This window comes from Plectropomus leopardus, chromosome 6, assembly GCF_026936395.1.
Source record: "Plectropomus leopardus strain MGB_pleo_1.0 chromosome 6, ASM2693639v1, whole genome shotgun sequence".
Classification (NCBI taxonomy): Eukaryota; Metazoa; Chordata; class Actinopteri; order Perciformes; family Serranidae; genus Plectropomus; species Plectropomus leopardus.
Genome location: NC_142181.1, coordinates 11,480,789 through 11,492,992, shown reverse-complemented (window position 1 = coordinate 11,492,992; position 12,204 = coordinate 11,480,789). Strand labels below are relative to the sequence as shown.

Here is a 12,204-nt window from a genome sequence, read left to right as displayed (position 1 = left end):
AGTTCCCAAAGAGCACCAAGGGCCCAGTCAGGCTGGAAATCCTTATCAATGGGATTCATGAACTAAGCAATGCAGAGGGATGTGCAATATGTCTTATTTTTTTATTGACAGACTGTGATCATAGAATTTAATCGTTGTCCTCATGTTCTGCTCTGTGTTTTACAACTATTATATACTGCACTGTGATAAAAAAATGTTCCTTTGGGGACATTAAAACGTTTTTTAGTTTTTACTTGTACATTCCCAGTTTATAACATGACAACAAATAAATGCTTTTCTTTTGTTTTTATTTTCTTAAAAAGGCATTTCCAAATAATTATTTTCAAAATAATACAGTCAAAACATCCTCACAATTAACTTAACATCATCAAACAAAAAAAACAAAAATTCAAAATAATCAAAACACCTTGTTGCAATGTGAAACAGCCAACGCCAAAATGCACTGCATTTTTACACGTTGACCCGAAGCAGCAAAAACAAGAAAAAGACACAAACTGTGGCTTTCATCAACTAAACGTTGAGCAATAAGTTAGAAAACCAGTGTATTTGACTCAGCTGCCGTCTCTAGCTGACAGCATGGAGACCCAGTGTGACCACTTTGTTGCAAACCACCAGCCAGCATGTGATTCCCACTCCACCTAGAGGGAGAAAACAGCTCTGTCAGTGACTGAAAAAAGTAGGGAAAACACTCATTTATATGTAAAACTCAGCACTGTTCAATCCGCACAAAAAATATTAATCTAAATGAAAAGGATTGTGTTTTTATTATCTATACCCATTTGTGTTGTACTACAAATAAGGCTATATCCTTTGTGTATTATATAATTCTAGATGAGATGGTCTGTGTGTATTGTTTATGGATGATCTTTTATTCTATGAAATATTTAAAACCAGATTGATTACCTGCCACTCCTGTTGGGAAGGCCACAAGGCGCTCCACAGGGGCAATCCATTTACTTGGTACCACTGTCACCGGATCAGAGTAATACTTCCATATCAAGGAGATCATCAGAGCAGCCTGGCAAATACAAGAAAGAAATATGTAGGTATACATCATGCAATGAGTATTTTATTAGGTTGTCTTTATGCTAGTGTTATCGACTTTTGCATTCTATTTCTAAAATAGTCAGAACACGCATTTAAAGGGTATTAACTAGGGGTTTTGTATTAAATAGATGGTCCTTGCTCACGTTTTCGTACTTAAGTAGCTCTTTGCATGTCTCATTAGAATTTACAGCTTAATGCATCTGTGCTTCCTCTTGCAGTTTCCACCCACCTGCAGTATGTAGAAGACGATGTTTACAACCCATTTCATCTTGGCTTGTTGCGCTGTTCTTGATTTCACTGCAAATGAAAGGCAACACACAACTGTTAGATTTAACACAGATTTTTGTGGTGATGGTGCCATCTTTAACACTACGGCTGAGACTTTTAGTCTGCGAATCACACTGAATAGACAGTTCATTTTACTTCATTATTTGAGTGACCTGAGGAATAAGAGATATGAGCAGCGAATCAGAGGTCTGAATGCAGGCTCAGCACTTTTTTTGAGTATTTCCACTTGATGTGAAACTACAAGTCAACTGTTTGGGAACAATAAGCACAGCTCAACTAGAAGAAAATAGTGTTTGTTTTTCTTGACAACATATAGGGTGCAAACTGTGCTGTATAGCTTTGTCATTTGTCATCTTTGGAGATTTCATATTTCATAGCAATCTAAAACAGCCTTTGCTCTGCAGTACATGTGGCCTTACTGAAATTGTGATTAACCACTTCCTGTCTGTGCACAAGATAATCCTGAGGCTGTGGGTGAAGGACAGCAACAGGCAGCAGCTGTTCCCACTGAACACACAGTGAGGACTTTATGCAAAACCCTGCGCCACTTGGTAGTTTTAATGTGTGAATCTGCTGTAGAAGACACGCACAGGTGTGGGAGTCACAATATGTCCCTTTTACAGTAGAAGTGACAGGGTATCGCCACATATTTTCCCCACGTTTACAGAGGAAAAGAAGCTGTGGACTGAATAGCAGGAACACTGTTGCAATAAATGTTCACTTTCTAAAGTTTATGTTCAGTTTTGGTAGAAATGTTGATTGGTGTTCAGCAGAGGTGCGGACTCGAGTCACATGACTTGACTTGACTTGGACTCAAGTCACAAATTTGATGACTTTTGACTCCTCAAAATCAAGAAATTTGCAACTTGATTCTGTGTTTTTATCGCTAATGACTTGTGACTTCACTTAGACTTGAGCCTTTTGTCTTGAAAATACTTGATACTTAACCCAAAGCCCAAAGTTTACAAACTATGTTTAGGTCAGCAATGTCATATATAACATAAAAGTACTCAAATTACTATTTAGGGGATTTACATTATAAAAAAACAAAATTGGACAAAAACATACAAAATTCCCTCTGTTGTGGTACTGGTTAGTAGCACTATTTGCACTTTGACTTTTTTAATGATTACGTTTAGTCGCACTTGTTTTAACAAATAAATAAACATTTCAGAAGTATTCATGTATTTTTCATTTATTATATTTTGTAAACTTATATTCAAAAATATTTTCTTAAAAATGCATTACATTTGGTGAAGAGCACATTGTGATAAATTTAGGACTCCAAACTCAAAGATTAGGATGCGGAACTTGACTCTAGATTTGAGTGCAAAGACTTGAGGCTTACTTGTAACTTGCCTAACAATGACTTGTTCCCACTTCTGTGTTTAGTAGTCATATTTTGTGGTGGTGTTGTATGTAGACATTCCTGATGTTGTGAATATAATGCAGCACTACATCAAAAGTCGTACTGTGTTATACTTGAAGCTTCTTAAAGGCAGTCTATTACTATTGTATTGGGATATTTATTTTATTTTCTTCCTTGCAGAACTAAAATGCTGACATATTCTATTAGGATTTTCGGGGTCAGGTCAAATAGTCTATCCCACTGGTTCCCAACCAAGGGGTCACCACAGCAAGGGATGTTAAAAAAAAAACTTTTTTGTTTAAACATACAGTAGGCCTATATTTTTCAGCATTACATTAATTTCTGTGAATACAACAGACTAAAGTTTTATTTTTATGGTATAGATTACCATTTTAGATCTGACATAAAATCACATTATATTCACTGAGTCTTCACTTAGTGCTTAACAGCCTTGAAAAGAAAACACTGATTTGCAAAAAAAAGCCTATGCAGTTTGCATTATTGTAAAAAAAAAAAAAAAGAAAAGAAAAAAATAAATAATACGGAGAATCGTACAAAAAGTTGCTAAAAATATTGGAAAAACTCATCTCTGATGGAATATTCAGGAAATAATCTGCTAAAAATGTATTCAAATCGCTACTTTTACATAAAGTTCCTGCAGATAATGTGTTCACTGTTTGGGTTAATCATACAGTTTATCAGTTGTTTTATACTATTATTGTTATGTGATTAATAGAATATACAATATGAAATATGTCAGTCAGGGGTCGTCAGTGTACTCAATAATAGAAAAAAGAGTAATTAGGAGTTGGACTGTGAATCCACGGTCCATCCTATGGCACAGTAGCTCCTTTAGTCTCTCACCATGTGTTTTCAGCTTGTCTGTCATCTTGTTGATTTTGCGCTCCAACCTTGCATATCTAGCAAACTCATCCATCATGCTAATTGAGGCCTGCTCCTTCTTCATCTCCTGGATTTCAGCCCTCATCTCACTCTCCTGCTCGGCATCTTTCTGCACCATCTTTGAGAGCTTGAGGAAGGAAAAAAAGACAAAGAAAACAGAGGGACAGCGTTTCACTGAAATATAGGGCCATTGTTAGTCGGTGCACAGTTCTTAAATGTTCCAGTTAGACAATAAAGAGTCCTGTTTTTCTTTTTGTCACGCTATCTTTAGCAGATACACAACTGGCAAGCGTTACAATCGTCTCCTTACATTAGAACAATGGTATAGCTTTAGCACAAAATGTTCTCCCCCTATTTGCATTGACTACATCGGGATCCCGGGAAAACCCCACCCTCTGACTGACTGAACGGCTACGTTGTTTCAAGCTGAGCTATACATGAAGCTAGCATTATTCATTAGCTTAATGTGAGCTAAGCTAATCAACAATAGCCTGTTGTCGGTGGGATAAGGCTACAGGAATAACAGTAACAGTCATTTTAGAAAGCGACAGAAAAGTAAATAGTTCATATGTTGAATAAATAGCCCCTACTTACGAAAGAGGATATGGTCGGCAGGAGTGTTTTCATGAGGTTGCACAGGAAAACCGACCCCAGCACAAGAAACCACGCATAGCCAGACGCCATGTTTGTTACTGCCCCGTGCAGACGCCTTGTTGCAGCTGTGGAGCTGCTGGACTCGATTACATCAAGTTACATAATAATAAGGCCACTCAGCATATTCTAGCAATCGCTTAAATGTTGTGTTTTTTGGAAACGCTTGGTCTTAATAACACTAATAAACTAATTTATCGCGAGAATTGTAGTCAAATATGATTTTGTGAATTGTGTGCGTGTAATCTTTTGTCATCAAAATACTTTTTTAAAGGCTCTGATCATATCAATGTGCATGGGAATTTCTCAAAACAAACACATCGCACATATTTTAATATGCCATATTGTGCTTATGCATGTACATTTTCATCCAAGACCACCTAACATTCAGTCGGTTTTCAGGCATTCCAAGTCTTTTTTCACACTCACACACACACACACACACACACACACACACACACACACACACACAAACACACACACATATATACACTGCCTGGGAACAGCGTGTGGTTAAAAAGAGAGAGTTGGCTCGGCTTACTGATTGGCACTCAATCCTGCCCACACAGGTAAGCTGTTTTGGTTTAAAACTGTGTTGCCTCCACCTCAAAGCCAATCACTGGAAGCAAGGAGGCGGGGATTACTCTCCCCGCTAGGTTGGTAGGATAAGGGATAAAATATACAGAAGGGGGGATCCAATCCGGTTTGAGCTAGTTCTAGTCCTGCTCGGACATTTATGTTAAATTACAGACTGCTCTTGAGATATAGACAGAAGTGCACGGCTGATCCACATTACACTCTGTAGCCTAATCTTTGAAAGGCGGTGTTGTTCCTTCTTTATCTGCCGTAGGCTACAACCTAAGCAACAATGGGAAGAAAGAGTAAAGTAAGTTAAAATATGTACATTTTAGGAAAAACATGATACATTTCCATTGTTAATTATCACTTGTGATATGCAGTACTTCTGTTTTGCGACATTGTATCTTTTCACGCTGCATGCGCTGTTTTGTAACGTTTAAAGTATTTCCTACGGTGTGTCCATGTGCATGCATGAAGTCCACCTTGCCGTGCTCAGGTCTGTCGTGTCTATCCTGTTGATACAGGGAAGTGGCGCCTTTTTACTTAGTGCAATGCAACGTACTTTTTCATCGAGCAACTTTGCAAAAACGTACGTTGTCCTATAATGCGACAACTTGGCGGATGATGTGCTTCAACGTGTATATGACCGCGGTTTGATACTAATTAGTCGTCATCGTGTGCTGAGATCAAACAAAGGGGTGTAACCACCACCGTCGATGAACAGGTTGCCATATCAAGGAAATTCCTTGCGTAATTGTCCCTGGAATTCTGAACGTCTCGTGGCTTGTAGTGTTTGCGTCAATGCGTGAGCAGAACAAGTATTTGCATTTTTGAATAACTGTCGAGTATCGTGCGAATTTGCAGCCCAAATTATTTTTTTGACCTCTGTGCCTGCGCGCACAGAAAATCTGGTGCGCGTCACCCTTGAGGTGTGCAGGCTTTTCTCTCGGAGCGTTATGGCAGCCGATGTATCCTCAAAAAACCAGCGACACATTCGGTCGTTGTGATAAGGCTTGTCTTGGTTATGTTGGAGAAGTTTTATGAAACTGTTGTTTAAGAACATAAAGTCGAGTCGCCGTGTTAATATAGGCGTATGGAAGCGCACGTGAAGGTAGAGGGACCATACTTCCCGCTTCTATTCCCGATAAAGTAGGCCTAGCTCGAGCTCCATGCTTACTCTATAAAAACATGCCTGTCTCATGAATGATGCACAACAGTGTTTGGCGGGAAGAAACAAGAACTAAAGCTCTTAAACTTAAGAAACGTGTACGACTCCCCTCCCCACTGTTAGATTGCATAATTTCTTTGTGACTGCTTGAGGGGAGGCAGAGGTGCCCATCCCCCCTTTGCGCTACACACCCACTTCAGCTCACTCATGAATGGTTGGTGTTTTAATTTATTTCTCCCTTTCTCGTTCTTTCACAGACAAACAACGGAGATGCAGTCACTGGGGTTAGTATTCAAATATTTACTTACAAACTGACCCAAAGAGACCACGACACCCCAAGTTGCACTCAAATGAACATTTTGTTCTACTTTGTGACAAGACAAAGAGAAGCTCTTTGTTGATACAACATGGCTTTTTTTCATAAAAACGTGCAGCTGAGTTTTAATCCTGCAAGTTGGAAACAGGTTCTAAATATTAAAGCTTCAATTAGTTGAATTAAATGTACATGTTATTTCAACCCAGTCAGTCTATTGGGTTTGGGGACCTGCATGGCCTCTAGGGGGTGCTGGTTAACATAGCTCAAACTGATCCCATACGCCTCATTCCCACTGAACAAAAAACGGGTATTTTTCGGCGCGGTATTTTCAACTCTTTTACCGGTGAGATGCAGTGACACTCCCAAGCAGCGCTAAAACACCCATCCAAATGCATCTGCACGGAGTTTGAAAGGTTGACTTATTAAGTAAAAGATAAATAATGAGAAGGAACCACTGAAAGTTTTCAAATACCCCTGTCCCTTCTGCTGTCCACTGTTTACCTGTTTCCCTGCATGTGACGTCGCACAGACTCACCAAGACTACGCGCGTCAGGGCGCGCGCGCACACACAAACACACGCGCCAGCTGGGAGAGTCTTTTTTGAAAATAATAATAATTATAGCCCACGTGCAGCCGCTAATTGCGGCAGGAATGAGGTATCACTTATACTGTTCCGCCCTTTTACTGTCATTACAAGTTAGAATATGCTGTATGTGATGCCATAACAAATTCTCAAATAACAAATCCTACAATGCAGTGTTTCACCTTCACTCCATACACAAAGTACAGTTCTGCATAATAATAACAACTTTATTTATATATAGCGTATTCAAAAACAGGATGAAAAAGTGTTTAACATATTACACAAAATAATACATGGAAAGCCATCACCTGCCATGCTGATTGCTGAAGAAATAAATTTCATATATATATATATATATATATATATATATATATATATATATATATATATATATATATATACACTTATCCATGTAAGTAATAAGTATGTATGTAATAAGTTTACATGTAAGCAGTTTCAGTGCTAATTTGCATAAAATGCAATTTCCATGGATAAAATGTACAAGTATCTAAATTTCACTTGTGCAAGGAGAGAGTTTCTGGCAGTTTTGATAAGCTTTTGACAATATAAGGACTGCTTGGTTAACTTTTCAAACTGATAAACAGTTTTATTTTATTGTCCCTGGTATCTTACACCACAAGGAAAAAACGTACAAGATAAAACAAAAAGGCTTTCTTTACCTTACCCCTGGTATGCTCAAGATACTCTCCACAGGTTAAGCTAATATAGTTTCATTATAAAGTGTATAGATGAAACGTGTTATTTGAGGTCTTTGTGATTCTGTATTGATGCTTTTAAGTAACATGTTATATGTTCTTCAGGAGACACTAAAACGCAGATCTGGCCGGATAGCAGGGGTAAGTTCTCCAAAGATCACATCATTTTCCATGCATACGCTTATCACTACGTATAGCTTGTTGGTATGATGTGACACATAAAACTATGTTTGTGTGTTTCAGAGGGCGGAAGCACAGCAAGACGAACCGGTAAGAGGACAACTCGCACAGTGTCATTCTCTATTGTACACATGTGACAGTTCATTTAATAAGACTTGATTTGTTTTTGACATGATAGAAACCCGCCAAGAGCAGCAGAAAGGCCAAACAGACAGCAAAGCCAGCCAAGAAAGAGGAGAAGAAAGAAGAGCCTGAGGTGGAGAAGGAAGAGGCTCCTGCAGAAAACGGAGAGGCCAAAGCTGAAGAGGTATTGCAAGCTTGATGACTCTTGCCATGCAAAATTTGCACTGTGGTAATATTAAGTGAAGTGTAATTACAAAGCATTTTTTCTCCATCCTTCAGCAGGCCCCAGCAGAAGCAGCAGAAGCAGCAGCAGAGGAGGCAGAGGAAGCAGAGGAGGTGGAGCAAAAGGAAGAGCAGGCTGAAGAGGAAGAGAAAGAAGCAGAGTAGTGGCGACACCTCAGACTCACTTGCCAGGTCTCCCTGTACATTGTTTCTTGTACAATGCAGAGAATATTTTTATCTACTATTTTCATAAGACAGTAATGTTTTTAGGCATGTGATTGCAGAAATGCATTTTTAAAAAAGAATACAAATTCCATTCAGTTTCAGTTGTTCTGTGAAGGGAAAGTGTTGGTTGTTGCGTGTTTTTTTTTTTTTGTTTGTTTTTTTCATTGTACTTGTTCTTTCTCTCTCGTCTCTCTGGCTTCTTATTTTGCCTTTAGATTGTAGTTGTTTGCATGACGTAAAGTCATGCCTATATCAGGAATTTGATGTTCAACTCTGGGAGAATTTACCTGAGACATTCCCGAGGCATCTTGAGGGATTTTGTAACCTGTACTGTTTTGGAATTTAAGACATCGTAATACTGTGTGTTTGATAGAGAATAGGATGATTGGCAGTTTGAGACTTGTGATCTTTTGCTAAGTAAGTCTTGTTCACAACGTTCACCTTAATCGGGTTCACTAGTACTGGACTTGGTTGAATTTTTTATTTTTTTTATGCTGTCAGCGATGGTACATTTGAGGGTGGTTAGACTGATCCATTCACTCAGCTGTACTCAAAACAAAAAAGCATTACAGAGCTAATCATACTTGTCATTGTTTATCCTTTAATGATTACTGTATCTTCACGTAAGTCAACATGTATATGCCACATATTTGTGGATACATCCATTTCGGTTTTGGGATTTCTTTACCAATGTACAGTTTCCTCATATTTTTTTTTTTAAAAAGAAGAAAAAATTTAAAAAAAAGTTTTCTTTGTTATGAATGGTATAAAATGCCAATAAAAGTGGGAATTCCTTAAAAGTTTCTGTTTCTCATCAGTTGTGTATTTAATTGCATTTTGTGTACAGTGGTTATGGTAAAACTACTGGTTTCAGATGTAATTGTTTTGTGAAATGAATTATTTTTAGCTACTTGAGTGGATGGTAATGGGCCAAAAAATGTTTAGATTAAAATGTCTTAAATTTTATGAGAACTAGTGGAGGTTTTTGCATATTATATTAGGTGTAAATATAAAGATTTCAGTACATGAACCTACAATAGGTGGACCAATTTTGTAAATGCCCAATCAGTGATTACTGTGTATATTCATGTTAATGCAGTTTTATTGATGGGTAAAATAAGAATGGCAAAATTTAAAATAATGGCGACTTAAACATTGCTTACAACTATAGCTCAGAGCTTTGCAAATAGTTCACATACGGTGGTAAATGCATGTGATCATGCACTTGTACCAGACAATATTCCAAACACTGAAACCTGGTACAATACTTGACTTGTGAGGGTCCAGTTACATGGCTGCATTGATGTGCTTGGAGACTCCCAAAAAGGAGCATCTTGACCGTTAGGAACCCTCTACATATTGTGCACAGTATTTCTCTGCTAGAATGCTATCTGGTGCAAGGTTTGTTGTGTGGTTCTTTGATTACGTGTATTTAAAATTAAGGATAATGTCACTTAAAGTAGTGATGGCTTTGAGACTAGATTTATATACTCGCTCAAGATCAGGTAAAAAACAAAACAAAACAGGGTCCACCGTAAGTCAGTTGATATTTTGCTGCAGAGCATCTTCATATTTCATTTAAGTCACAACTGAATAGAAACATTTGGTTGAAGTTGTGGATGTGGTGTCGTGGCTTTTGACTTTTCCCCCCAGTTGGTAACAGAAACCCATCTTGCATGTGGACTACATGTTTTTTCATCAGGTACCGCAACTGTACTTTGTCGTTTAAAGTCTGGATACCAATTTAAGGCTATCATTGAAATCCTGTGCACTAATACATTTAACATAGTTATTGTTTGTTATATATATATCATAAGTGGCTTCTATCCCTGCAAGCTCTCATTACTTGTATCAGCCCTTAGTGTAAACGTGATCTGAAACCCATATTAGCCAAATTAATCTTTTTGGGGCAACCTTGAGTGAAGATTTGATGTTGTTCTCCTGTTGCTTCTGTTCAGGGACGTTTCTAGGATTTAAGGGCTTAGCTTGAAGGTCTCAAGAGAAGTCCTGGGGGATCCTACCTCTGTTTTTTTAATGAATAAACTATGCTGATGCTCTTTCATGCATTTTCTCGTTATACTCTATACTTTTTTAAATTTTACTCTCCAGATTAATTATGGATTGTGATGTTAAAAATATAGGCAGCTTATACAGAATACGTAAATACTGCTATCACTGAAAATTTAGAGATTTTGAGGTATACTTGTATGTGAGTATTTCCACTCTATGATTCTCTATACTTCTACTCTTTTACATCTCAGGGTAGGATTGTTTTTTGCTCTCCTTCATTTTTTTGTCTGCTTTAGTTACTCTGAAAAATGAGATAATCGATACAAAATATAATTAACTAATAAATGGTAATGTTTATCATAGTTTAAACTACCACACAGCATACAAAGTATTTGAAATGAGCTCTATTACTCGCTGCAACATTAAAGTGATTACTGGTGCAATCTTGGGATCACACAAAATGTGTTACTTTAATGACCCGAAGACCCAGAGCTTACGTATTGATCAATAATATCATAGGACTTTACTGCAGAGTGGAATGACTAATTATTACATCCTGGACTTTTTATTAATGACCTATTCTGTTTTTCTTCTTTTTCTTTTTTTCATGTATATAGCCTATATATTTAGAACCGGAGCCATGTATGAAACATTCAGGGCTGAAGCCGCGGATGCCCAGGCCACTGCCTCAGTTTCCACCATATATACACAGCACACTATAGATGACCCTGACATCAGTACTCTATCTGAAATCTGTATTGTCTTCATGTTATTTTGTGGTAGCCAAATTTTAGTTGAAAATATAGCACCATGACACAGGACAAGACCAGGCCACATGATTACATAATAACACATAAAACCAGTTTATATTGTCCTTGGTGGTGATCATTCCTGTACAAATGTGAAAGTAATTAAATGACCAAAAAGCAAATGACTCACTTTGAACCTAGGGTCTTTGGCCCTTGGGGCATTTGGGTAATTGATCTCTCAGCTTGGGAACTGTTGTTTTAACTGACATGACATCCAATAAATAATGAATTTAAAGATTAAAAACAAACAAAAAACAACAACAACAAAAAAACGTAGCGTAGGAAGAATTCATTTTTTGTTAAAGTAAAAGTAGCAATACTGTAATGTAAATATACTCCATTACAGATAAAAGTTAAAAGTAAAAGTACTTGGGCCATTATGCAGAATTGCCAATTACAAAGCAAAACAGATTGTACTAGTGAATTATGAGTATTTAAACATTAATGCGTACTTCACTTTAGTACTGCAGCAAGTAAAGGTACATTCAACTTCAGGCTCATAATACGCCTGAAATTATTAGCTGCTATATTATGTATTAATTAATGAATCTGCATAGTAACCACTAACTAAAACTATAAAATGAGTCTGGTGTTGTAGAAATATAAAGTAGAATGAAATGGAAATACTAATTAAAGTACAAGTAGGCTACCTAAAATTATACTTTATTATATACTATATAAATCAGTAGCCTTCTTGAGTAATAATAGGCTACTTACATTCAACCACAGCAAGAAAAAAAAAAAAAAAAAAAAAGGAGGATATATAACTCACCTCTTTGTATAACAAAGCAGTCACTGACAATAGGGTTCTTATGCCTTTTCCCATTTGTGGACTGATTTGATATTTATACATAACTGTTAAAGCAAACCTAAAAAAATGTAACATTGGAAAACATTTTGAAGACATTACAGAAATTTACAGACAAAAATAAAAGTAAGAGAAATAAAACAAAATAAAATATACAAGAAAATTACATGATAAAAAAAATTATTGTCATTTGTACCATAAAAACAC

General features: G+C 37.1%; 2 protein-coding genes across 3 annotated transcripts; one reads left to right on the top strand and one right to left on the bottom strand.

Annotated features, from left to right (window-relative positions):
- Positions 1-268: 268 nt before the first annotated feature.
- On the bottom strand, positions 269-4,405 carry get1 (guided entry of tail-anchored proteins factor 1). Its single transcript, XM_042486498.2, has 5 exons — positions 4,202-4,405; positions 3,569-3,734; positions 1,277-1,344; positions 904-1,018; positions 269-638 (listed from the first exon to the last, which is right to left on the bottom strand). The coding sequence occupies exons 1-5, from the start codon at positions 4,289-4,291 to the stop codon at positions 565-567; spliced, it is 513 nt and encodes a 170-aa protein (XP_042342432.1). The 5' UTR covers positions 4,292-4,405; the 3' UTR covers positions 269-564.
- Positions 4,406-4,947: 542 nt separating this feature from the next.
- On the top strand, positions 4,948-9,170 carry hmgn1a (high mobility group nucleosome binding domain 1a). Of its 2 annotated transcripts, none has more exons than XM_088078764.1 (6): positions 4,948-5,144; positions 6,263-6,289; positions 7,726-7,761; positions 7,864-7,890; positions 7,979-8,107; positions 8,206-9,170. In XM_088078764.1, the coding sequence occupies exons 1-6, from the start codon at positions 5,127-5,129 to the stop codon at positions 8,308-8,310; spliced, it is 342 nt and encodes a 113-aa protein (XP_087934890.1). In that variant the 5' UTR covers positions 4,948-5,126; the 3' UTR covers positions 8,311-9,170. The 2 variants fall into 2 exon arrangements, with proteins under 2 accessions (XP_087934890.1, XP_042342661.1); XM_042486727.2 differs by having other exon boundaries at positions 4,959-5,144; positions 8,203-9,170.
- Positions 9,171-12,204: the final 3,034 nt, after the last annotated feature.

Excerpts from the sequence above, each read along its gene's own strand:
- get1 (XM_042486498.2), bottom strand. The coding sequence starts at position 4,291 with ATGGCGTCTGGCTATGCGTGGTTTCTTGTGCTGGGGTCGGTTTTCCTG. Across the intron at positions 3,735-4,201 it reads TGCCGACCATATCCTCTTTC|CTCTCAAAGATGGTGCAGAA; the intron begins GTAAGTAGGGGC and ends TCCTTCCTCAAG. Across the intron at positions 1,019-1,276 it reads TCGTCTTCTACATACTGCAG|GCTGCTCTGATGATCTCCTT; the intron begins GTGGGTGGAAAC and ends TGTATTTGCCAG.
- hmgn1a (XM_042486727.2), top strand. Across the intron at positions 6,290-7,725 it reads ACGGAGATGCAGTCACTGGG|GAGACACTAAAACGCAGATC; the intron begins GTTAGTATTCAA and ends TATGTTCTTCAG. Across the intron at positions 8,108-8,202 it reads GAGAGGCCAAAGCTGAAGAG|CAGGCCCCAGCAGAAGCAGC; the intron begins GTATTGCAAGCT and ends TCCATCCTTCAG.